Source organism: Prunus dulcis, chromosome 1 (genome assembly GCF_902201215.1).
Source record: "Prunus dulcis chromosome 1, ALMONDv2, whole genome shotgun sequence".
Taxonomy (NCBI): domain Eukaryota; kingdom Viridiplantae; phylum Streptophyta; class Magnoliopsida; order Rosales; family Rosaceae; genus Prunus; species Prunus dulcis.
In genome coordinates this window covers 10,385,014-10,407,073 of record NC_047650.1, presented here as the reverse complement: position 1 = coordinate 10,407,073, position 22,060 = coordinate 10,385,014, and the positions used below count along the sequence as shown (strand labels likewise).

At 38.0% G+C, this 22,060-nt stretch overlaps 2 protein-coding genes across 2 annotated transcripts; both read right to left on the bottom strand.

Annotated features, from left to right (window-relative positions):
* Positions 1 to 2,691: 2,691 nt before the first annotated feature.
* On the bottom strand, positions 2,692 to 3,615 carry LOC117637563 (epoxide hydrolase A-like). Its single transcript, XM_034372479.1, has 3 exons — positions 3,539 to 3,615; positions 3,200 to 3,441; positions 2,692 to 3,062 (listed from the first exon to the last, which is right to left on the bottom strand). The coding sequence occupies exons 1-3, from the start codon at positions 3,590 to 3,592 to the stop codon at positions 2,813 to 2,815; spliced, it is 546 nt and encodes a 181-aa protein (XP_034228370.1). The 5' UTR covers positions 3,593 to 3,615; the 3' UTR covers positions 2,692 to 2,812.
* A 3,539-nt stretch (positions 3,616 to 7,154) lies between these two features.
* On the bottom strand, positions 7,155 to 9,382 carry LOC117637555 (epoxide hydrolase A-like). The gene is made up of 3 exons (XM_034372466.1): positions 8,957 to 9,382; positions 7,697 to 7,938; positions 7,155 to 7,559 (listed from the first exon to the last, which is right to left on the bottom strand). The coding sequence occupies exons 1-3, from the start codon at positions 9,380 to 9,382 to the stop codon at positions 7,310 to 7,312; spliced, it is 918 nt and encodes a 305-aa protein (XP_034228357.1). The 3' UTR covers positions 7,155 to 7,309.
* Between the last annotated feature and the right edge of the window lie 12,678 nt (positions 9,383 to 22,060).

Here is a 22,060-nt window from a genome sequence, read left to right as displayed (position 1 = left end):
GATTATGTGACTTGTGTTTAATTCACTTGATTACTATTTCTCTATATTTGCCTTTTTGCTCTTTCCTTATCAACAAGGGGGAGAACACTCTCAACCCCATATTGCATATATTGCATATTGCTTCAAATTTCTGTGATATAATATGCTTGTCTTGTGCCTGGAGTTTGGTTGTTGTTTTGCAGGTACTTCATTTCATCATCTCCATAGGTTTGGTTTTGGGTTGAGTGTATTTAAAGAGTGTGTTGTCAAGGAAAGCCAAAAAGGGGGAGATTGTTAATGTATGCATTTTGAGTTTTTTCTTTTGGCTTCCCTTGACAATTTTGTAATAGGACAATCATTGTAGTTTCCCAAGCTCTAAGTTTAGATTAAGAATTACTTCTCTAGGTGTTCTTATCTGCCTACATTCTGATGGAAAACAATGCGTTTGACAAAGGTAAATTCTGTATTACACTACATTGCGTTCACTAAATTTCTTAAGATTATAACTAGTCATCTTTCCTTCATATGACTAGTCATCTTGCATTCGTATGACTAGTCATCTTTCCTTCGTATGACTAGTTTACCTTTGTTTCAATTAGGATTTCCAGCTCACTGTTTCCAACTAGGGATTAAGCATTTTTTTGTCCTTTTCTATGAATTTCTCAGCTGCCATGTGTCTATTCTGACCTAGGAATTTTTGGTAAAAGCCAAAGAATTCCTCATTTGGCAGCCGTCACTTTTGGGGACAAGTTTTGGAAAGTTTCATAGCAAACTTTCGCTTCTTCTTCCTCAAGAGTAACCTTCATATTTTTCATCTTTGAGTTTTCCAAATTGTTTCTTTTTGAAAACTGCATTTGAAATATGAAAACTTCATCTTGCTAGATCAAACACTTTATCATATACATCTAGGTCAGATTCAAGATTGATTTCTTCAAGAGTATGGTTTCTTGAAGAAATTGGTCATTTTCTCCATGAATCCAAATTTCATTTCTGTCTGAGTTAGAGCTTGCAAGCTAGTGCCATGGGATGAAAGAGCTGGAGAAGGAGCTGTCATTGCCATGAAGAACTGAGCTTCAAGCTTTGCTAAGTTGGAGAAGAAGATTGCACAAATGAGGTATAGCTCATCTTCCTAAATAGACCTAGGAATTTCTTGAGCTTGCTAGTGTTCTTTGTAAGAATATTTTTGCTTAGTGGATTGCCTGGTCGGTTGATGACCCCCAGTTTTTCCCAATGGTGGGTTTCTGGGTGAACAATTTCTAGTTTCCATCTCTGTAAATTTTATGGGTTTATGTTCTTGATAGTTGACTAGTCATCTTTTTCTGCTGTTTGGTGTTTGCTTGATTATGTTGTCTTCACACACTTTCACCATAGTTGTTGCTAGCACATGGGATACCTAGATTGATGGGTTCTTTTGAGTGCCTAGGTTGTCACGAGTAATTCTCTAGGCCTGCAGGTACATCTTGGTATGCTCTGTGTATGTTATTGTTTGGTATAATTCATATCTAACAGTTGACTAGTCATAAGAGTATTTGGTCAAGGTCTAGAGTGTGTGAAGTTTGTTGCGTTCTTGATTGAATATCTTTTAAATTTACCCCTCGTCACCTCAGTACCATTTTCCAAACTGTGCAAAGATGATGGAAGTGAAGCAGCAAATGAAAGTGAATATAGACAGATAGTAGGGAGCTTGCTTTATTTGACTGCCACAAGACCAGATGTAATATTTGCATCTAGCTTACTTGCTAGATTCATGCCCAATCCCACAAAGAAACACATGGGAACTGCCAAAAGAACTTTGAGATATATACAGGGCACACTTGATTTTGGCATTGAGTTTGTGAAAGGGAAAATAACTACTCAAATAGGGTATTGTGACAGTGATTGGGCAGGGAGTGAGGATGATATGAGAAGCACCTCAGGATATGCTTTCACACTAGGCTCAGGCAAGTTTTCTTGGGCTTCTATCAAGCAAAACACAGTGGCTTTGTCCACAGCAGAAGCTAAGAAGCAACTTCACAAGCTAAGTGGCTAAGATTTGTGCTTGAGGATTTTGGTGAAGAACAAGTAGAAGGTACACCAATCCTATGTGATAACACTTCTGTTATTGCAATGGCAAGGAATCCAGTTCATCACCAAAAAACTAGACATATCAGTCAGAAATTTCATTTCATCAAGGAAGCTATTCAAGCAAAAGAAATTGAGCTAATCTACTCCAAGACAGAAGATCAAATAGCAGATATTTTGAACAAGGCTCTACCTAAGGATCGCTTTGTTAGTTTAAGAAGCCTACTTGGTGTGAAATCAGCTAAAAGATTAGAAGGGAGTGTTGGAATGTAATCATGCAGCTGCTTTCTTGAAGCCAAAGTCACCAAGCTCTATTTTTATCATTTTATGTTTATTTATTTGTGATGTAATTAGAACCATTGAATCATAGTCCAGGAGGATTCTCTGGCTTAAATTTGGGATGACAAGTGTAAACACCTCATAGGATAACAGCTGCAATTCGGTTAGAGAAGAATCTCTCTTCTCTCTCCTCTACCGAGTACACTATGTAAGCCAACTGTTTGCGAAAATGCAATACAACAATCCCTTCTCATTTTCTCTTCTTCTCTGAAAATTCTCCATTTCTCTAAAATATACAAAACAACCATAGAATAATAACATGGCCTCAGAGCCAGGTTCGATTGGTTGCTGGGCGTGAATCTGTGAAAATTGAAAGCACAACACTTCAAAGTCACACAAAAGCACTTTAAAGTCATGCGATCGAGAAATGCATAATAGAAAGTTTGAAACAGCAGCAGCAGCATACAAAATACATACATATATAGACAGCTAATTAGTGAAATTTTGCGATGAAGTCATGAATGTGTTTGTTGATTTCATCAGGCCTTTCTTGGTTGATAAAATGGGCAACTCCTTCCATTACAACTACCTCTTCCAGAAGAGGCACATATTTCTTGAACCCACCTTTGTGTATGAAGTCCTTGATGCCCACAGAATTATAAGTTAGGTCCTGGTCCCCCACAATAAACTTAACTGGAACTTTCACTTGAGCCCCAGTCCATGCAGCAGTGAGTTCCCAATTTCTGCAACGAAATGGGAAATAATAAAGAAACATTCATTACCATTAGATATTGGAGATCAAAGAAGAAAAACTCTTTCTTCCTAAAATTAGTTGTGCATATGAAATTCAAGTAAACTAAGTCTAAAGGAAATTACATACAGGTCCAAGTTTCTGTAGTAGTTTATTCCCCCAGTGAATCCTGTCTTCTCAAATTTGCTGGCATAGTAGTTGACTTCATCCTCAGACAACCAACTCGGCAAGACGATTGGAGCATCTAGGGGATGTCCAAACATTTTGTCTTTAGGCAGGAAAAGTGGACCAGGATTGCGATATGTTAGAAATTCCTTCATAACTCTTGCAGTACCTATCTTGGCAAACTCAGCTTCTATCACTCCTGGCTCCTGTAACATGAGTAATTTGTCTATCATTTCATAAGCCAGAAGTTAAATTTATGCAATATATATGTTGCTTCTGAACGTTTACACACTTCACACTAACATGAGTACAAAGAGTGGTTGAATGCACATCCCATCCCCAAACAGGTGTCGCCATATCCGTTAAAACCCGAGTGAACAGACAAGTGATGGAAAGAGATCATTTAATTCATTTCCCATCTTTGGTTACTTGTCACTTCACCATCTGACCTCTGTCCAGCTATAAGGTGACCAGAGGCAGAATATTCAATGCAACTAGACTAGGGTGGATAAATATCTTCTCTACAAAATATCTTGATCTCCCTCTCTCTCTATAAATACCTTTCACCTACATCAGGACAAAGGTAATAACTCTTCATAAGATAAAAAAACCTTATATCCCTTCTCTCTGAAATCTGGAGTTAAGATCTTACTTAACCATCGGAGAGGGTTAGGCTGGAATCCACCCAATCTGCCCCCGTTCTGATATCGTTCAAAATGTGCAGATCATCTTGTGGAGGTGATCCATAATCTAAGGCCCAGCACGGGCCCAAGGCCCCCAGATAAGGCCCAAGTCATCTATACGAGAAGGATACACGGTTCAAAAAATTTCTTTGTGGTGGCCATTGGCCAACTAAATAAATATACGCAGGTTCGGTTTTGAGTCATAGTTTCGTAAACCATGCGATAGTGTCTTATCTTGATAAGGTACGTCACGTACAACTAGAAGCATCCACATTTTCAAATAGCTGCCGTTGTTACAAATATGCAAGAAGGGGTAACAGATATCATGGTGATTGTCCTCGCTCATATCTCAGACACGTATAGTGGTAGCTTTCCAATAATTGCCACTACAAATGCTGCCTATCTTCATGTAATGTAAGTATCCTTAATTAATTTGATTAGCCAAAAGTATGATCTTGGGCTTACTAGTATTCAATGGCAGAACCAGGAATTGAGATTAGAGAGGACCTTCTTGTAAAACATAAAATAAAGGGAATGAGTGCGTCTTGAAAATTATTTTCAGACCCTTGGACCAATATAGCCTAAAGTAAAAATCAAGAAATAAACTTTAAATTACAGCTTTCACACATCAAGTTCTGATTGTTGTATATATAAAACTCTTGTATCCTCTTTCGATATTCAATTCATACACACAACATTAAATTATTTAAGAGAAAGAGTTGAGAGTTGAGTTCCCCACATGGCTCTGCCATTGCTAGTATTCCAAAATGTATGAATAATTGAACGTGGTTATCAATGAAAATTTCCTTTTCCTAATTCGCAAAAATAAAATAAGCAGCACCGTCCGTACGTAAGTGTAATCAATAAAACTCGTATTTTCAATCAAACACTTTTTGCAATCTCTCTAAACCCCTTAACATAATTGGCCTCGCAGGGTGTGCTTCTATTTTGGCTTTATGATAAGTACATGGACCTAGATATCATTGGGCGAAGCTGGACGTTCAGCTGCTTTGAATGAATTTCTTCACCAGCAATTTTTAAGCCAACCCAAGAACCCAAGAGAATGCCAGATGAACAACAAGGATTGGATTTCTGGAGAAAAACTTTGTGGGCTCTAACATGGTATTTGGGTGCAGTGATACCTCTTTCCGTTTAAAAGCAACTTGGGTGCGGACCTTCATGATTTCAACATTTGCGATGGTTGTTTCTTATGTAGTATTTTTGTTTGGCTTCTCCTCCTACTCTTTCATCGATAATAAAGAATCTATAGTTTTTGAACGAGAGGCTAGCATAGAAGAAGCGCAGAACCAAGAGAACAATATCGTAAAACAAGAAAGAGGGAAGGAGCCTTGCCAAGCCCCAGGAAGCTTAAGCCTTCGTCTAGACAAGATACTAGCAGGAGGAGGAGGTAAATTTTGGGCGCTAATTAAAAAACTGATCAAGGAGAAAAAACTTTTAGTACAAGAAATGCTAGCCACGTGGTTAGCCTACGTTGGGTGCAGTGTGGTAATGGCAGCTGGAAGCACGTTCTTCTTTGAACAACTCAGTAACTTGGACAACCCCTTCACAGGCTCTAACCCTGAAGTTTTTTTTCTACTGCATTAGGTCAATTTCAAAGTCATTGTCTCGAACAGTTCCAAAGAAATGGAAATCTTCAAGTGCTACGACGCGGGTGAGAATCGGGTGCGGAATGGCTTGCAGCATGCTGTGTTGTTTTGCTGCATGGCAGGTTGAGATCCAGAGGATGAAGAACCTTTGGAGGGTGGGAGTTGGAGACCACACTGTAAAGCCTGTTGCCATGACTATCTTTTGGTTACTTCCACAGTTCTTCCTATTAGGACTGATGGAAGGGCTTGTGGGAGGTGGATTAACTGATTTGATCGTTCCTGCTAGGTAATGGCAAAGTAATGGCTAGGTATTACGGATCCCACACCAACCATTTCATCATCGGTATCGGAAAATTAATTACTGTTCTTAGTATTTTGGCGCGTAGATGAACTTGGTTAGAAGACAAAATTAACTTGAGCCGTCTGGATAAGTATTTTAGAGCCTTGCCATACTTAACTATTGCTACCTTCTGCTACTACCCCTGTGCGGCCCTTTACTTTTAGCAAATCTAGAGTGATTGCATAATTCTCCCACTCAACGCCTGTAATATTGGAACTACCTATTTTATGTATTACCGTTGTTACTTTCCTTCAGCCCATATTCCTTCTATTCAAAGTCAACTGTAAAGAGATCAAATAGAATCAGAATACCCATCGTGGGCTATTCTCCTTTTCTACTTTTTATTCTTCTCTAAACTCTCTATTTCTCTACAGAATTGAGGATGTGGAGTAGATTGTTCAGATCCCCTAAAGTGGAAAGTAGTGGAAGTGCATGAATAAGTTAGAGTGCTGCTAAACGAATCTTAAAATTAACTGAGTACACCCTACTACCAAACTAGTTATTAAATTACTAATTTATCCTAATATAAAATGACCAAAAATGATATATTGAATTATGAAACACCGTCGTCGTCTCCTCCACTGGACATCGCACTCCTCCTTCATAACGTTATCTCCTCCACCATCTCACTAACACCGTCGTCGCATACGCTTCTCCACCATTATAGCAACGCCGTACACTGGCGCGGTGGTCGTCTGATATTGATACATCTCATTTTGATTTTATTATCAAATGGGTTATACTGTCTCGATTTGTTCTTCACCGGCCACAATGTTTTGTAACCTTCCTCCGGAAATTGGTTTTAATTTGCTCTTCAAAGGGAGCAGTTTTGGGGTTGTTTAATATTGATGATTTGAAGATATCCATGACCATGTGGGTATGCTGCAAACTTGCTACAAACATCGGAAATGCCTTTATAGCTTTCTGGTTTAGATCCAAATAATATGTTGAGGGGCCCTGAAATTTCCTTCATATAACTTGTGAAATCAAATAATAAGTTCAATGTTTGTGTATGTAAATTCAATATATTTATAAATCTAAACATAGGGCACAAATTCATGTAAAAAGAAAAATTTGGTTTAGGATTGGTATTAGGATATTGTGTGATTGAGTGTATTAAGGTGTACCGAGGGTATTTTTGGTAGTTAAATAGGGTGTACTTAGTTAATTTTATATTTTAATTAAAATATTAGGATGTACTTAGATCATAGGGTGTACTCAGTTAATTTTTGAGTTCTTTTAGCAGCACTCATAAGTTATTGTTTAAACTTTCTTGGAGAGTTGTAGGCTAGAAGAACATCAGATATATATTACCATCTCAAAAAACACAACACTTCAAAGTCACACAAAAGCACTTAAAAAGTCACGCGATCGAGAAACGCATAATAGAAAGTTTGAAACAGCAGCAGCAGCATACAAAGTACATACATATATAGACAGCTAATTAGTGAAATTTTGCGAAGAAGTCATGAATGTGTTTGTTGATTTCATCAGGCCTTTCTTGGTTGATAAAATGGGCAACTCCTTCCATTACAACTACCTCTTCCAGAAGAGGCACATATTTCTTGAACCCACCTTTGTGTATGAAGTCCTTGGTGCCCACAGAATTATAAGTTAGGTCCTGATCCCCCACAATAAACTTAACTGGAACTTTCACTTGAGCCCCAGTCCATGCAGCAGTGAGTTCCCAATTTCTGCAATGAAATGGGAAATAATAAAAAACAATAATTACCATTAGATATTGGAGATCAAAGAAGAAAAACTCTTTCTTCCTAAAATTAGTTAGTGCATATGAAATTCAAGTAAACTAAGTTTAAAGGAAATTACATACAGGTCCAAGTTTCTGTAGTAGTTTAAGGCCCCAGTGAATCCTGTCTTCTCAAATTTGCTGGCATAGTAGTTGACTTCATCCTCAGACAACCAACTCGGCAAGACAATTGGAGCATCTACGGGATGTCCAAACATTTTGTCTTTAGGCAGGAAAAGTGGACCAGGATTGCGATATGTTAGAAATTCCTTCATAACTCTTGCAGTATCAATCTTGGCAAACTCAGCTTCTATCACTCCTGGCTCCTGTAACATGAGTAATTTGTCTATCATTTCATAAGCCAGAAGTTAAATTTATGCAATATATATGTTGCTTCTGAACGTTTACACACTTCACACTAATTTGATCAATGTTCCTTATTCACAATCTAGCAACACGATTTTTCTACAGTACATTCACATACGTAGTACAAGAACCTCGAAATACCACTCGTTGGGAAGTACTGAAGGAATCAAATGTCCCTCTCAATTAGCAACAAGATTTTCCTACAATACAAACACCTTGAAATACCCCTCGTTGGAAATCACTCAACGAGTGGTGTATTGCAACCTAACATGAGAACATTTCCATGAAATTTCAACCTTCAAAAGCAAATTTTACATTAACTAAAAAAACTAAATGAAGTAAAATTTTCTTCATTTTCTTGGCGAGGAGGAGTTGGTGGGAGTGGATTACATCAGGAATGAGGCAATCAAAAGGTGCCGAAACTGTAATTAACGACAATGATTGCTACCCTCTTTAAAACAAGACTTAAGAGAAGGGCCACAAGGCAGTGAGATTCAGATTCATTCGATACATGGTCGTTTTCAACTAATCAAGATTATCCCTTTTAAACTAATCACTTGGAATAGTGAGTCCAGCAATACAAAATGCTGTAACTCTTTGACTTAGAGATTAAATAATAACAAGCAAGATGCATTCATTTGTCTCTCAAGTTAAAGTTGCCACACAAATTCCTTGTTCTTCTTTTCTCTTTTTCTTTTTGGCCACATAAACAAAGCCCTAAACCGAAGTCCTATGATCTGAATATCCATACCTCCAAGATCCTCGGAATTGATTGAAATTCCCCATTTCAATTGAACCCAGAAAAAGAAAGAAAAAAAAACACACAAACTTGACTTGCAGATATGATACATGAAAACAGGTGGCAAACAGATTGCCAATTAATGGGACACAAAATTTCCAAACAAAAAAATCAGAAAAATTAATTTTTTAAAAAAAAAATAAAAACAGAAAAAAAACAGGGGACGGATGAGATTGAACCTGAAATCTGCACATGTAATAGTCATCCCCATAAACAGCTTTTAGAGATTCAAGGTTCTTCCTCTGAGGGTTTCTAGGCCGGAAAGCCACGCTCATGTTGACCAAGGCTTTGACCCGATCCGGCCGGAACAAGCAGAGGTACCAAGCAATGAACGCACCCCAGTCGTGGCCCACCACGAACACCTTGTCATGGTCGGGGGCTATGGCATCCAGGAGGGCGATGAGGTCTCCGACCACGTGGAGACAGGTGTAGCTGGTGGGCGAATCGGGCGCGTCCGTGTCGCCAAAGCCGCGGAGATCCGGCGCCACGGCTCTATAGCCGAGGGAGGCCAGGGCTGTGATCTGGTGGCGCCAGGAGTACCAGAGCTCCGGGAAGCCGTGGATGAAGAGGATGAGTGGGCCCTGTCCTTTCTCGGCTATGTGCATGAGCTGCCATTGACCGTGGTCATGAAGTGACTAGTGGTTGCCCTGTCCACCCTTTCTCTCCGCCATGAATTTATCTCTGTTTGACTTGGATTCAAATTTCGGATTAATTTCAAAGTTCAAAATTCAGATAAATTTTTGGGTTCAAATTTCGAATGAATTTCAAAATTCAAAATTCAGATAAATTTGGGTTCAAATTTCAGATAAATTTGGGTTCAAATTTCGGATGAATTTCAAATTTCAGATAAGATTTTCATCCAATAAAATCAAGCCACGTGGCATGTCTATCTTGCCAAAATTTTCTATAAAACCAGAGGCTCAGCTCATACTTCTCACACCACATCTTTCTATATTTTCATTTCTCAGAGTTTAGTATTCATACTTCTTTCATTCTCAATGGAAGAATTTAGGAGATGCTTGGAGAGGCAAGAGCGAGAAACAAATGAGAGAAACCGTAGAGCAGATGAAATCAATGAGTTGCAGAGACAAGTCGATGAGCAAGTTCTCATAGCAGTGGCTTTGCAAGAAGAAGAGAACCAAGGTCGCCGCTATGGTTCACAAGTCGGCCGGCGCCAGAATCTGGAAAGACATAGGCATTCTCGGGGTAAGAATCTTTTGGAAGATTATTTTATCCCAACTTCTTTGTACTCTGATGTTGATTTTCGAAGGCGATTTAGAATGCAACCTCATTTGTTCAATAAAGTCATGCATGATATTTGCAATTATGATGCATTCTTTGTTCAAAAGTGTGATGCTGCTGGGATTTTTGGGCTTCTTCCGAAGCAAAAGCTTACAGTTGTTATACGAATGTTGGCGTATAGAGCATCTACTGAATCAGATGGATGAGATTGCCCGAATGGGGAAGTCCACTACGTTGGAGGCTTTGGTAAGATTTTGTTAAGCAGTTGAAACTCTGTACACTAGGGACTACCTGCGTAGACCTACTCCCAGGGACCTCCAACGGCTTCTACAAAAAGTCGAAGCTCGAGGATTTCCAAGAATGATTGGTAGCATCGACTGCATGCACTGGCAATGGAAGAATTGTCCAACTGCCTTGCAAGGTGATTACGGAAATAGAAAAGGCCAAAAAAGTATCATCCTAGAAGCCCTTGCTGGCTTCGACACATGAGTTTGGCATGCCTTCTTTGGAGTTGCCGGATCCCAAAATGACCTCAATGTGCTGGGTCAATCCCTGGTCTTCAACGATGTATTGAGAGGCCAAGGCTCCAATATCACCTATCAAGTCAACAATATAGTCTACCAGATGGGGTATTATCTAGTTGACGGCATCTACCCGAAGTGGACCATTTTTGTCAAATCCATTCCGAATCCCTGATCCCATAAGCAAAAATTATTTGTTACCTATCAAGAAGGATACAAGAAGATGTTGAAAGGTGTTTTGGCATCCTTCAAGCTCGGTGGTTGATTATTCGAGGTGCGGCCATTATGTTTGATGAGGAGATCCTTATAAGCATTATGATGACTTGCATCATCCTCTATAATATGATTGTGGAAGATGAGTACGATTATGATGCTTTAGAGGTCTACGAACCGGATCTAATGAACACGACCTTGACATTGATTTATGAAAGGCCCATGGGGCCAAGTGGAGAACCGTTGGTGAGGGATGGTCGTTTCATGACCGGATGATAGATCGATATACATAGATGCAATCTTCTTATATTCATGAAATGCGTCAAGTTGACTTGATGGAGCATCTGTGGGCGGTGAAAGGCAATGAAGATGAATGATGGAGCATAGATGCTTTGGTTATGTTTTATTTAGTTATGGTTTGGTTGTGTTGTTTATTTATTTATTATGGTTTGGTTGTGGTTTGTTATTATTATTGTGCCTTGTTTGTAGTTTTTTTTATTTTTATTTTGTTTTGTTTGAAGTATGGAATATGTTGAATAAAAAGGTAATTTATTGAATGCTTTGTTTATTAAATAAAGAAATCTAATACAAGTCATTAAAAAAGTAATCTAATACATGAATTACAACAACTTTAATAGAAAACATGAAAAATACAAATACATAAAAGGTATGCTAACTAATTTAATGGTTTCCATCATTTAACCAATCAGTGTTGCTAGGCCCATCATCCCGGAAAAGTCTTCTTCTCATAACATCCCTTCGTTCTAGCTTCCAAAATTGTTTTGTTTCAGGGGACATATGACTTGTATCCATAGCCATGGTTTCCCGATCCGTCTTGTCCATATCTTTTTTGCGCAAATACTCCCTTTCTCGTGCATACTCAGCTTGAAGGGCCAACTCGTTATCTTGGCGTTTTTGCTCCATTTCTATTCTTATGCCGTTTTGCCTTGCAATTTCCTCCAAAAATTGTGAATTATGATTGCTTGAATTACCCGCTTTCTTTGCCTTCGCGGCCTTTCGGCCAATGGGCCTCGACTCCTTTTCGATGGGTGAGTCTTGACTCATAGGAGAATCGAGAGGTGAATCGGATGTCATTGAATCATGGAGTGGCGTCTCGTTTAACACAACCTCCGGACCCGTCGGAATAATTATGAAGCGTTTGCAATATTTCACCCCCTCCCAACATTCATGATGAGTGAAACTTTTTTTGCCACCCCCGGTTGCACCGAACCACATTTGTGCTTGAATCATCTATTTAACAAAAAAATGAAAATGCAATAAATATTTAACAAAAAAATGGAAATGGAATAAATATTTAACATATTGAAAATGCAAGCAATATTAACAAAATATTGAAAATGCATGAAATATTAACAACATATTGAAAATGCAAGCAATATTAACAAAATATTGAAAATGCAAGCAATATTAACAAAATATTGAAAATGCAAGAAATATTAACAAAATATTTAAATTGCAAGAAATATTAACAAAATATTGAAAATGCAAGCAATATTAACAAAATATATATATTAGGAGCTTAAACTTAATAAAACAAAAATTATAAAATACTTACCTCGTTAGTACGATTTTGCCCACTTCTATAGTTGTCTATCGCTTTTGCTAGGGCATTTCTCCATTTACCCAACTCTTTATTCAGAATTTTCCACCTACTGGATAATGCCATCTCCGTACGAGTAGACCCCGGAATTTTTTCACAAAATTCGGCATGAATTTTTTTCCACATATGAAAAAATTTCATTTCATTGCCGGACACGGGACAATGACAAATTTGGAGCCAAGCCTCACACAAGGAAACATCTTCTATTGTGCTCCAAACCCCTCTGGTTTCGATAGAAGAAGCCATAAAAATATGAAATCAAAATGCTAGATGAAAAAAAGGAAATGTTGAGTAAAAAGAGTGAATAATAGTAGAAGTATAATGAAATGTAAGAGTATTGGTGTTGAAAGTGAAGGGTATTTATAGGTATTTATAGAAAAAAAAAAAATATCAGAATTTTTTAGAATTTTTAAAAAAAATTTACGATTTTTTTTTCATATTTTTTTTGCCCAAAAAAGCCTCAGCCGTTGGATTAATTTGGAGAAGCAGATCAGAAGGCTGGGGAGGCGACACGTGGCACACAACCGTTGGAGCTGATGTCAGCGCGCGCTGGTTCAAATTTTTTTACCGTTGCACGCGCCAACGGTAAAAAAATTTGAAACGCGCTCGCTGACGTCAGCGTGACGCGAGGCTGACGTCAGCAACACGCGAGTTGGACCTCGGGCTGGTCTCGCCTTCGGGCTGGCCCGAGTTGGTGGTTCCCACAACACCCCCGGGCCTGGGCTGCACTCTGGAGCGACTTTTTTTTTTTTTCCTGCCCTCGCCTTGGGCTGTCCTGCATTGCTGGAGCTGCTCTTAGTGTTTGGTTGTATTGTGTGGTGAGGCCAGGATTTCATGTGTGTGGGGTCTCTTATAAATTATAAAGAATTATAAATACGAACTCACAATACATACGAAAAGTAGTATATATATATATATTATATATGTCAAGAATTATATTGTTTATTAATTGCAATCATAATTACCATTGACAAAAGGATAATATATTATGAGGGAGAAAAATTACAAGAGATAGACAAAGAATAGCGATTTAGCAAAGAGGAATACTAGCAATCTTCTCTCTAACCTTCTTTTTTGGACTTTCTCCTTTTTCTTTATGACAAGTGTCATTTTTCTTACACTTAAAACAATACCATTAATGCATCACACAATTTAGTTTTTGTTTTCCAAATTTACCCTTTTAAAATATATTGGCTTTTATATTTCCTTCAATTTATTCAAATTTTGTTATAACTTCTTTAGCATATTGTTAAAAAAAAATAAATAATAAAAAAACATAAGAAAAATCGTCATATTTTTAAAAAATAAAAATAAAGTTTGTTTCATGACTGTTGCCATTTTTATTTTGTTTTTAACAAAACACGCGTTCTCTTTGGAAAAATTAAAAATTAAAAAAAAATCAGTTTTTATTTTCTTATTTAATTTTTAACAAGGTGGTAAGAAAGTTATAAATAAATAAATAAAAATAGCTTGTTATTAAAAAAAATTATACATTTAATAAAGGTAAACTTGGAAAACAAAAACTAGTTTGTGTGATGCATTAATGACATTATTTTTAGTGTAAGGAAAGTGTCACTTGTCGTGAGAAGAAGGGAGAATGTCCAAAAGAGAAGGTTGCTAGCACTCCTCTTTAGCAAATATCTTTAAAGTTTTTCCCCCCATTAAACCCAATAGAAATAAAAAATCAAAATTTCACAAACTAAAAAAAACCTTAGGTCCCCTCATGTATTCATATCATACATGAAAAAATATTTTATGTAAAAATATTGACTAAGTATGAAAAATTATTTTTCGGAATAATCATTTTCTCAAGATAATTTTTGGCGGCTTTTATTCCTTACACATCAAATAAGAAAACTTGATTTTATGGGATTTTAATATGAAGTATATATTGACTTAATGAGCTATCATTTTGAGCACAAATCGTATTTTGCACTAAAACCGATTTGTCATATTTTGATTTGGTTAGAATTTGATTTTCTAGTATTTTTATTTGAATCCAAATAGGGGGTACTTCTTTATTTACATTGTAAACTTAAGTAAATGAACCAATATATATAATAAATGAAAGTAAAAGGACAAAGATATTTACTTAAATGTTGAAAATGGAAATAATGTAATCTATACACCTGGAGTGCACCACTACCAGCTAAGCAAAGGGGCAATTTGAAGCACATCGTTGTACCTTAATAGATTAGCCACAACACATGTGGGTACATATCAAAACGTAAAGTATTTGAAATAATATATATATAGAAATACATAACAGTATATTACTTTTAAAATTTTAGAAAATTGAGTGGTATATATATAGGGTGAATTACTCAAATAGTCCTCAAACTTATACCCGATTTACATTTTGGTCATTCAATTAAATTATTCGTTCAAATGGTTCATCAACTCTTTATTATTCGTCAAATTGGTCTTATCGTAACATTTTCTGTCAAATAAAATCATGTAAGGAGCACATGCTATATTGTTAAGGGTAAGTTGGACTTTTGATAGGTTAATAAATAAGAATAAGTTTTTTAGAATAAAAAAAAACCTACAGTGCCATCTCTCCTCCCATTCCCCTTTGTCTCCCCATTCCCTCTCCCTTCTTCCCCTTATCTCCCCTCTGCCTTCTATACTCCAATTCCCCTTTGTCTCCTCATTCCCTCTCTCCTTCTATACTCTCTGTGCTCTCCCATTTTGTTCTGTTCTAGAGAAGGGCTTCATCCTCACCGTTTCTATCTTTTTGGTTTTTTTTTTAAAAATCGACTCTGTCTCTTGGGGAGAAAACTTGGGCGTGGACTTGGATTCTGCGAATTTAGTGTCGTCTACATCCGTAGAAGGCAAGATCAAAAAAGCTTCGAACAATGCAATTCGGTGTCCAGTCCCAAGACCAAGAAATCCCGTCGAATCTTATATTAGCTTGTGTGGTTGTGGAAGAAATGTAGAATTAAATTTCATATTTTGGTGTCATTCTTGGATGCAATGACTGCCTGGAGAAAATGAAAAATGGGTGTTTCTTGATTTATATTGAACGACGTAGATGAGGCTATCGTTAATCACGTGTCCACTAGAAACCAACAAATAACAAATAGAAATTCTTTTTTTTCTAAAACCATTTTTGGGGAGGCAATTACAGGTTTTTCAGTAGGGGTGGGCATCGGGACTGAAACACCGAACCGAACCGGTGAAAAAAAACTTGTTGACCAAAAAAGTCAACAAATTGGATCGAAATCGGACCGAACTGGTTCCAATCAATTTCGGTTCTGGTTTTACACTGCACCACACCGGACCGGACCGGTCATATATATATGTTATTTTATTTACAAAATTTTAAAATCTAATGCTATATTTTAAATTTATAATCACTATTTGTCCAAGTTCAACTTCAAAAAATTTCTAAATGTATGAATTAGATTATCTGTTAATTTTTAATCCAAAAAAATATGTTATTTTATTATAATTTTTTTTTAAAATATTTTTAAAAAATTAAATTAATAATTCGGTTCAAAACTGGACAGGAACTGATCAAAACTGAACCGGCTAGTTTTTGAAATTTTTTTTGCCTAAATCGGACAGAATCAGACTGGTTAAATAGTACAGGTTCCGGTTCCGATTTGGGGTGAGAACCGCACCGCGCCCATTCCTATTTTCCAGTTTCGTGAGATTCACCAATAAGTATTTAAGTTAAGTATTATTTATATACTTTTAATATTGGCTGTTGAATTACATTTAAGATACTAACAACACATTTAATGAATGCAATCTAATTGCTAAGATTAAAAGTATGCAATCAATCATTAACATAAAATACTTATTGAAGAATCTCCTTACAAGTTTTTCCCTATAAAAAGCAGCAGTGCACAAATAAAAATGACATGTAACTAGGAGTTATCATTAACACGGTGGCTGACCGTATGGCATGCTTTGGCCGGAACATTAGCATAGTTATCACTTGGTTCGAGGAACCACCAGATTTTATTATTGATCTTTTATTTGAGGATGGTAACTAGGAGTTTTCTGGGGTTGCTCAGAGGGGGACGGGGGGGCACTCTACCGAAGGTAAGGCTCCTGCTTCCGCTTGCGGTTGAGCGGGTACGGCTAATTTGTTGGCCCGACATTCGAACCCATTGGTGTAGAGACACTCGCCTAATCCCTGATGACAGTGCCCGATTTTTGTACTTGTTACTCTCCTTATCAATAAATACTATCGCCTTCATTTAAAAAAAAGAAAAGATATGTTGATATTTTTTTAATTTTCGAATAGACTTCAAATTAATATAATTGAACCAAACAAATTCATCAAGTGACCTTGTTCCGATCATTTTCCTTCTTAACAATTAAGCAAGTATTTTACAGTGTCTTACACTTTACCAAAATGGAAATTCATATTGTAAAACGAACTATAATTTTAAAAAAACTTGTTATCACTAAAGATTGATAAATTTTGAGAGAAGGGGATGACATCAAATTTGAAGTGTTTAGGGATTAAAAATATTTTTTTTTTTTGGGTGAAATGATTGATTTGGACGTTTGATGATATCAACTAACTCTTAGTCTAGAGGTACTTTATTTTATGAGGTCCAAAATTCGAATATTCTGAAAGCTTTCTTCATGGAAGCCATAGATGAACCTGATCAAACTTCTCAGACTAGAAGTATTAAGAGAGAGAGAGAGAGAGAGAGTAAGCGAAACAGAATAGAGTTCTCAAACAGATTTTCTCATCTTACTTGTTTACAAAGTTTACAATTAGACTTATATATCTCTTCTAGCTAACTAACTAGTGAATTAAGTTAAGAACAAATTAACAACAATAACAACCAGCCAACTCATTAGCCAGCTCATCCTAACTAACAGACACTTGGCCATCCTAACAGACACGTGCATCATGAGTTACATTCATTCTGGTGGTTTGGGTTGTAGACTAACATCCCCCCTCAAGCTAATGCTTGGGGGACTAAGCATTGGGTTGTTTCGCAGATAAGAAAACTGAGAAGTATGCAGCCCTTTAGTGAATATATCAGCCAGTTGATTACTACTAGGAATATGAGAAACCAGCATATCACCCCTAGTAACACACTCACGGATAAAGTGGAAGTCGATCTCAATGTGCTTAGTGCGTGCATGAAACACAGGATTGCTAGCAAGGGCTAAAGCCAAAATATTGTCACACCAAAGAACAGGGGGACGATCAAGAAAGATATGAAGATCACGTAGAAGTTGGCGAAGCCATGATAACTCAGCGGAAGTGATAGCAAGAGCCCAGTATTCTGCTTCAGTCGAGGAACGAGAGACAGTGTTCTGCTTCTTAGCACACCAAGAGATAGGATTATTGCCGAGAAAAACAACATACCCTGTTGTGGACCGACGGTCATTGACATCACATGCCCAGTCTGCATCGGAATAGGCTTGCAGATGAACATCACCAGAGGTGAAATGAATGCCGTGAGTCAGAGTACCAGCCAAATAGCGCAGCACACGTTTGACAGCAGCAAAATGTGTATCTGTAGGAGTATGCATAAACTGGCAAAGAGTGTTCACGGCAAAAGCAATATCAGGCCTGCTAAAGGTAAGATATTGAAGCCCTCCCACTAGACTTCTATAGAGTGTAGGATCTGAGAGAAGGGTGCCATCAAACTTGAGTAACTTTGCTGTAGGTAAACAAGGTGTAGAACAAGGCTTGCATTGAGTCATACCAGCTTTAAGAAGAAGATCAGTTGCATATTTGGATTGATTAACATGAATGCCTGTGGAAGTATACTGAACTTGGAGTCCCAGAAAATAGGTTAATTGGCCGAGATCCTTCATATCAAATTCACGATTGAGAGCTGTAATGGTCTGCTGAATCAAGACACTATTATTCCCAGTCAAGATGATATCATTGACATATAAGAGGAGAACAAGAAGATCAGTCCCAGACACGCGAACAAACAGAGATGTATCAGCCAAGGATTGAATAAAACCAAGGGTGAGCAAATGAGTAGTGAAACGCTCATTCCAAGCTCGATGAGCTTGTTTCAACCCATAAAGAGACTTCAATAAGCGGCACACATGATTTGGATGAGTAGAATCTTCAAAACCCGGGGGCTGTTGCATATATACTTCCTCATGAAGTTCACCATGAAGAAAAGCATTCTTCACGTCAAGTTGTTTAATGGACCAATGATATTGAGCAGCTAAAGCAAGGATCAATCGAACTGTAGAGTGCTTGACAACAGGGCTGAATGTTTCATCATAATCAAGACCAGCCTCTTGATGAAACCCTTTGGCAACCAACCGAGCCTTGTGCCGAGAAATGGAACCTTCAGTATTTTTCTTAAGTTTGAACACCCATTTACAACCAACAATGTTCATGAAGGGTTGATAAGGAACAAGAGTCCAAGTATGCTGCTTTTCAAGAGCCTGAAACTCATCAACCATAGCATGATTCCATTCTGAAACCTTGGCAGCCTGATAATAAGTATGTGGTTCATGGAAAGGAGAAGGACCACTTGTGGTCTTGGGAGCCAAGAAACCATGGCGAGACTTGATAATACCAGACTTGGAGCGAGTCTGCATAGGATGTGAGTTAAAAGGTGGAGCAGGAAGGTCCACAATCAGATCTAGGGAAGGGGACTGATCCAAGGCATGCGCAGGAGAAGAAGATAAAGTGACTGACAGAGTGGAAGACTCTGTTGGTACCTGATCCTGTAGTGGCAGTAGCTGATCCTGTACAAACTCAGTAGAAGAATCAATAACATCAACAGAATAGACAACTTTCCTTGCATTAGATACTGGACTTGCTAATTGGGTAGTAGAAGAAGGAGCCTCTGGTAAACCATCAAGTCTAAGAGTGCATGCAGAATGTAGAGAAGATCTAGGAGAAAGGGAAGGGCGTAGTGGTGTGAATTCTAGTGGTTTGGTACTGTCTGGTGAAAAGGAAGAACTCTTAAAAGGAAAACAAGTCTCATCAAAAACAACATGGCGAGAGATGTAAATGCGATCAGTTTTGGGGACTAGACAAAGATAACCTTTATAATCCAAAGTATACCCCAAAAAGACACATTGTTCAGACCTAGGTTGCACTTTAGATTGAGTATAGGGTCGTAATAAAGGGTAGCATGCACATCCAAACACCTTCAAAAGAGTAATATTGGGTTCTTTGTGGAACAGCTTAGAAATAGGAGATTGCATACCTAAAGACTTGCATGGCATCCTATTAATGAGATAGTTAGCTGTGGATAAAGCATGAAAAAGATATTTGGAAGGAAGAGCAGCAGTAGTGAGAAGTGTAACAACAGTTTCAACTAAGTGGCGATGTTTCCTTTCAGCCCTTCCATTTTGCTCAGGGGTGTAAGGACAAGACTTATGGTGTAAAATTCCTTTGGAACCAAGATAGGTCTGAAAATCTTTACTAACATATTCACCCCCACCATCAGATTGGAAAGTCTTAATGGAAGTAGCAAACTGATTCTCAATGTAGGCAAGAAAATGAACAAAAGTAAGGAAACAATCAGATTTCTTCATTAATGGAAGTAACCAACAAAAGTTGGTACACTCATCAAGAAAAAGTACATAGTACCTATGACCATGCAAAGAGGAATAGGGAGTGTGACCCCAGACATCCGAGTGTATCACTTCAAAAGGGATTTGAGACATAACATGTGAAGATGGAAATGGTTGTTTACACATCTTGCTTTGTAAAAAAAAACTACACATATGTGGCAAACTAGGAGAAATGGGAATATGAGCTTTGGCTAACATAGAACTAGTAGTATCATGAGAAGGATGACCTAATCTATAGTGCCACAGAGTATGGCACACTTTGTGACCATGAAAAGCAGCCAGGCTAGGAAAAAGAGAAGGTGTCCTTGTTGGAAATGGATAAAGACCATTATGGCACTGTCCTTCATACAGAAGTCCCCCCTGCAGATCCTGGATTTGGAACCACAATGCATTATATAAAATCTGGCAATGATTATCAAGACAAAACCGATGAACCGATAACAGATTAGTGGCAAGATTAGGAACATGCAAGACCTCAGGTAGATGAAAGACTTGATGACTAGAGACAAGAGAGGAACTACCAACATTAGCAATCCTAAGTCCAGTACCATTACCTATAGTAACATTATCCGTGGAAGTGGAAGGAGTGATATTGGAGAGCAGCTGAAGATCGGATGTCATATGGTTTGTAGCACCACTGTCTGTCAGCCATATGTTGGGATCTGAGAATGAGCCACTAGCAGTTGCAGTAAGAGCTGTAAGTGCTGGAGATGGAGGCGTGCCTTGATATGAGAAATTGGTGCGATGTGGGCAATTAGGAGCTGTGTGACCAAACTGGAGACAAATTTGACATGATTCAATAGCTGGAGAAGATGCAGTAGTTGAAACTGATGGAGCCGTGGGTGAAGGTGACAAAACACCAGGGCTGGAGTTTGGAGAGACAAAATACTAAGGAGAAGAACCTGAGTTGCCCCTTGGATGCCATGGACCAGTGTTGTTGAAACCAGCATTGTTATTCCACAAACCAGATCCTTGGTTCCATTGACCATAGGAATTTCCAGACTGACGACCGTGATTCCACTGATTGGTAGAACCATTCCAGTTATGACCGTTATTACCACCATTATTACCATTATTCCAGTTAGGACCATTATTATTCCAAGCATTGCCTCGGCCACCATTATTCCATGATCTGCCCCGAGACCAAGAGCCACGACCACGATAATTCGGGCTTCGATTCCAGTTAGGTTGCCAATTTGGATTAGCACCTCCACGATCAACCAAACCAAAGTGAAAATTATCACCATGAGCAACAGGTGGTGATGAGGATACGGTGCCCTTCTGAGCAACCATAGCAGTCATGATCGGAGAATTAAAGGACTTAGCAGCAGCATCCAAATCACATTCTTCTTCGATCAGTAAATCACGCAGCTCTGGAAGAGTAACTCGAAATGGTCGAGCACGGATTTGAGATTTGAAGGGATTGTATTCCACAGGCAGGCCTTTGAGAATAAGCAAAATCATATCCTGATCGGAAATAGAATGACCAGCAGTTGACAATTGGTACTCTTTATCTTTGGTTTCTCGAGGTTCTTTTTCTTTTTTCTTATGAAAAAATGTTTCTTGGCACCTGCGGGGTTCTTTTTTGGAAAACAAAGAAGCACGGGCCTCGAAGATGGGATGTCCAAGTGAAGAATGCTGAGATGGATTGCTCTGATCATAAACAGAGCAAGACAGAGAGCTACAAAGGTAATGATGCTTCTAATGGTTTCTTGTCGTCTCCGTGTAATTCGAGTTTGTCAAATGAAGGGAGCTCCAAATCTAAGAAAGAGAGCTCTAGTGACAATTTAGAGTCTTTCTATAAAAATGTATCTCTATACATCGAGAATTGCCCATTATATGGACAGAATACAAGTTAATTAGGAAAGAACACAGGCTGATATTCAGCCCCTAAAAAACAGCTCACCTTCCACATATACATGTATCTAATTATAGCTAACCTACCACATATACATGTATCTAATTAATGAAAGAATCTGCTGGCATTTAAATCTGAAGAATCTGCTGGCATTTAAATCTGATTTCCTTTGACATCCCCCCTCAAATTGATGCTGGTAAATCGACAAGCATCAATTTGCTAACGAGGAAATGATGGCGCTGACGTGGCATGGATTTGGTGAAGATATCGGCAATCTGCAGAGTAGTGGAGA

What these genes read in the sequence shown, in the direction of transcription:
- LOC117637563 (XM_034372479.1), bottom strand. Translation starts at nt 3,592, where the DNA reads ATGGCGACACCTGTTTGGGGATGGGATGTGCATTCAACCACTCTTTGT. An exon ending in CAACCACTCTTTGTACTCAT is followed by an intron (nt 3,442 to 3,538) that starts GTTAGTGTGAAG and finishes CTCATGTTACAG; the next exon opens with GAGCCAGGAGTGATAGAAGC. An exon ending in TACTACAGAAACTTGGACCT is followed by an intron (nt 3,063 to 3,199) that starts GTATGTAATTTC and finishes ATTTCGTTGCAG; the next exon opens with AAATTGGGAACTCACTGCTG.
- LOC117637555 (XM_034372466.1), bottom strand. Translation starts at nt 9,382, where the DNA reads ATGCACATAGCCGAGAAAGGACAGGGCCCACTCATCCTCTTCATCCAC. An exon ending in ATTACATGTGCAGATTTCAG is followed by an intron (nt 7,939 to 8,956) that starts GTTCAATCTCAT and finishes CTCATGTTACAG; the next exon opens with GAGCCAGGAGTGATAGAAGC. An exon ending in TACTACAGAAACTTGGACCT is followed by an intron (nt 7,560 to 7,696) that starts GTATGTAATTTC and finishes ATTTCATTGCAG; the next exon opens with AAATTGGGAACTCACTGCTG.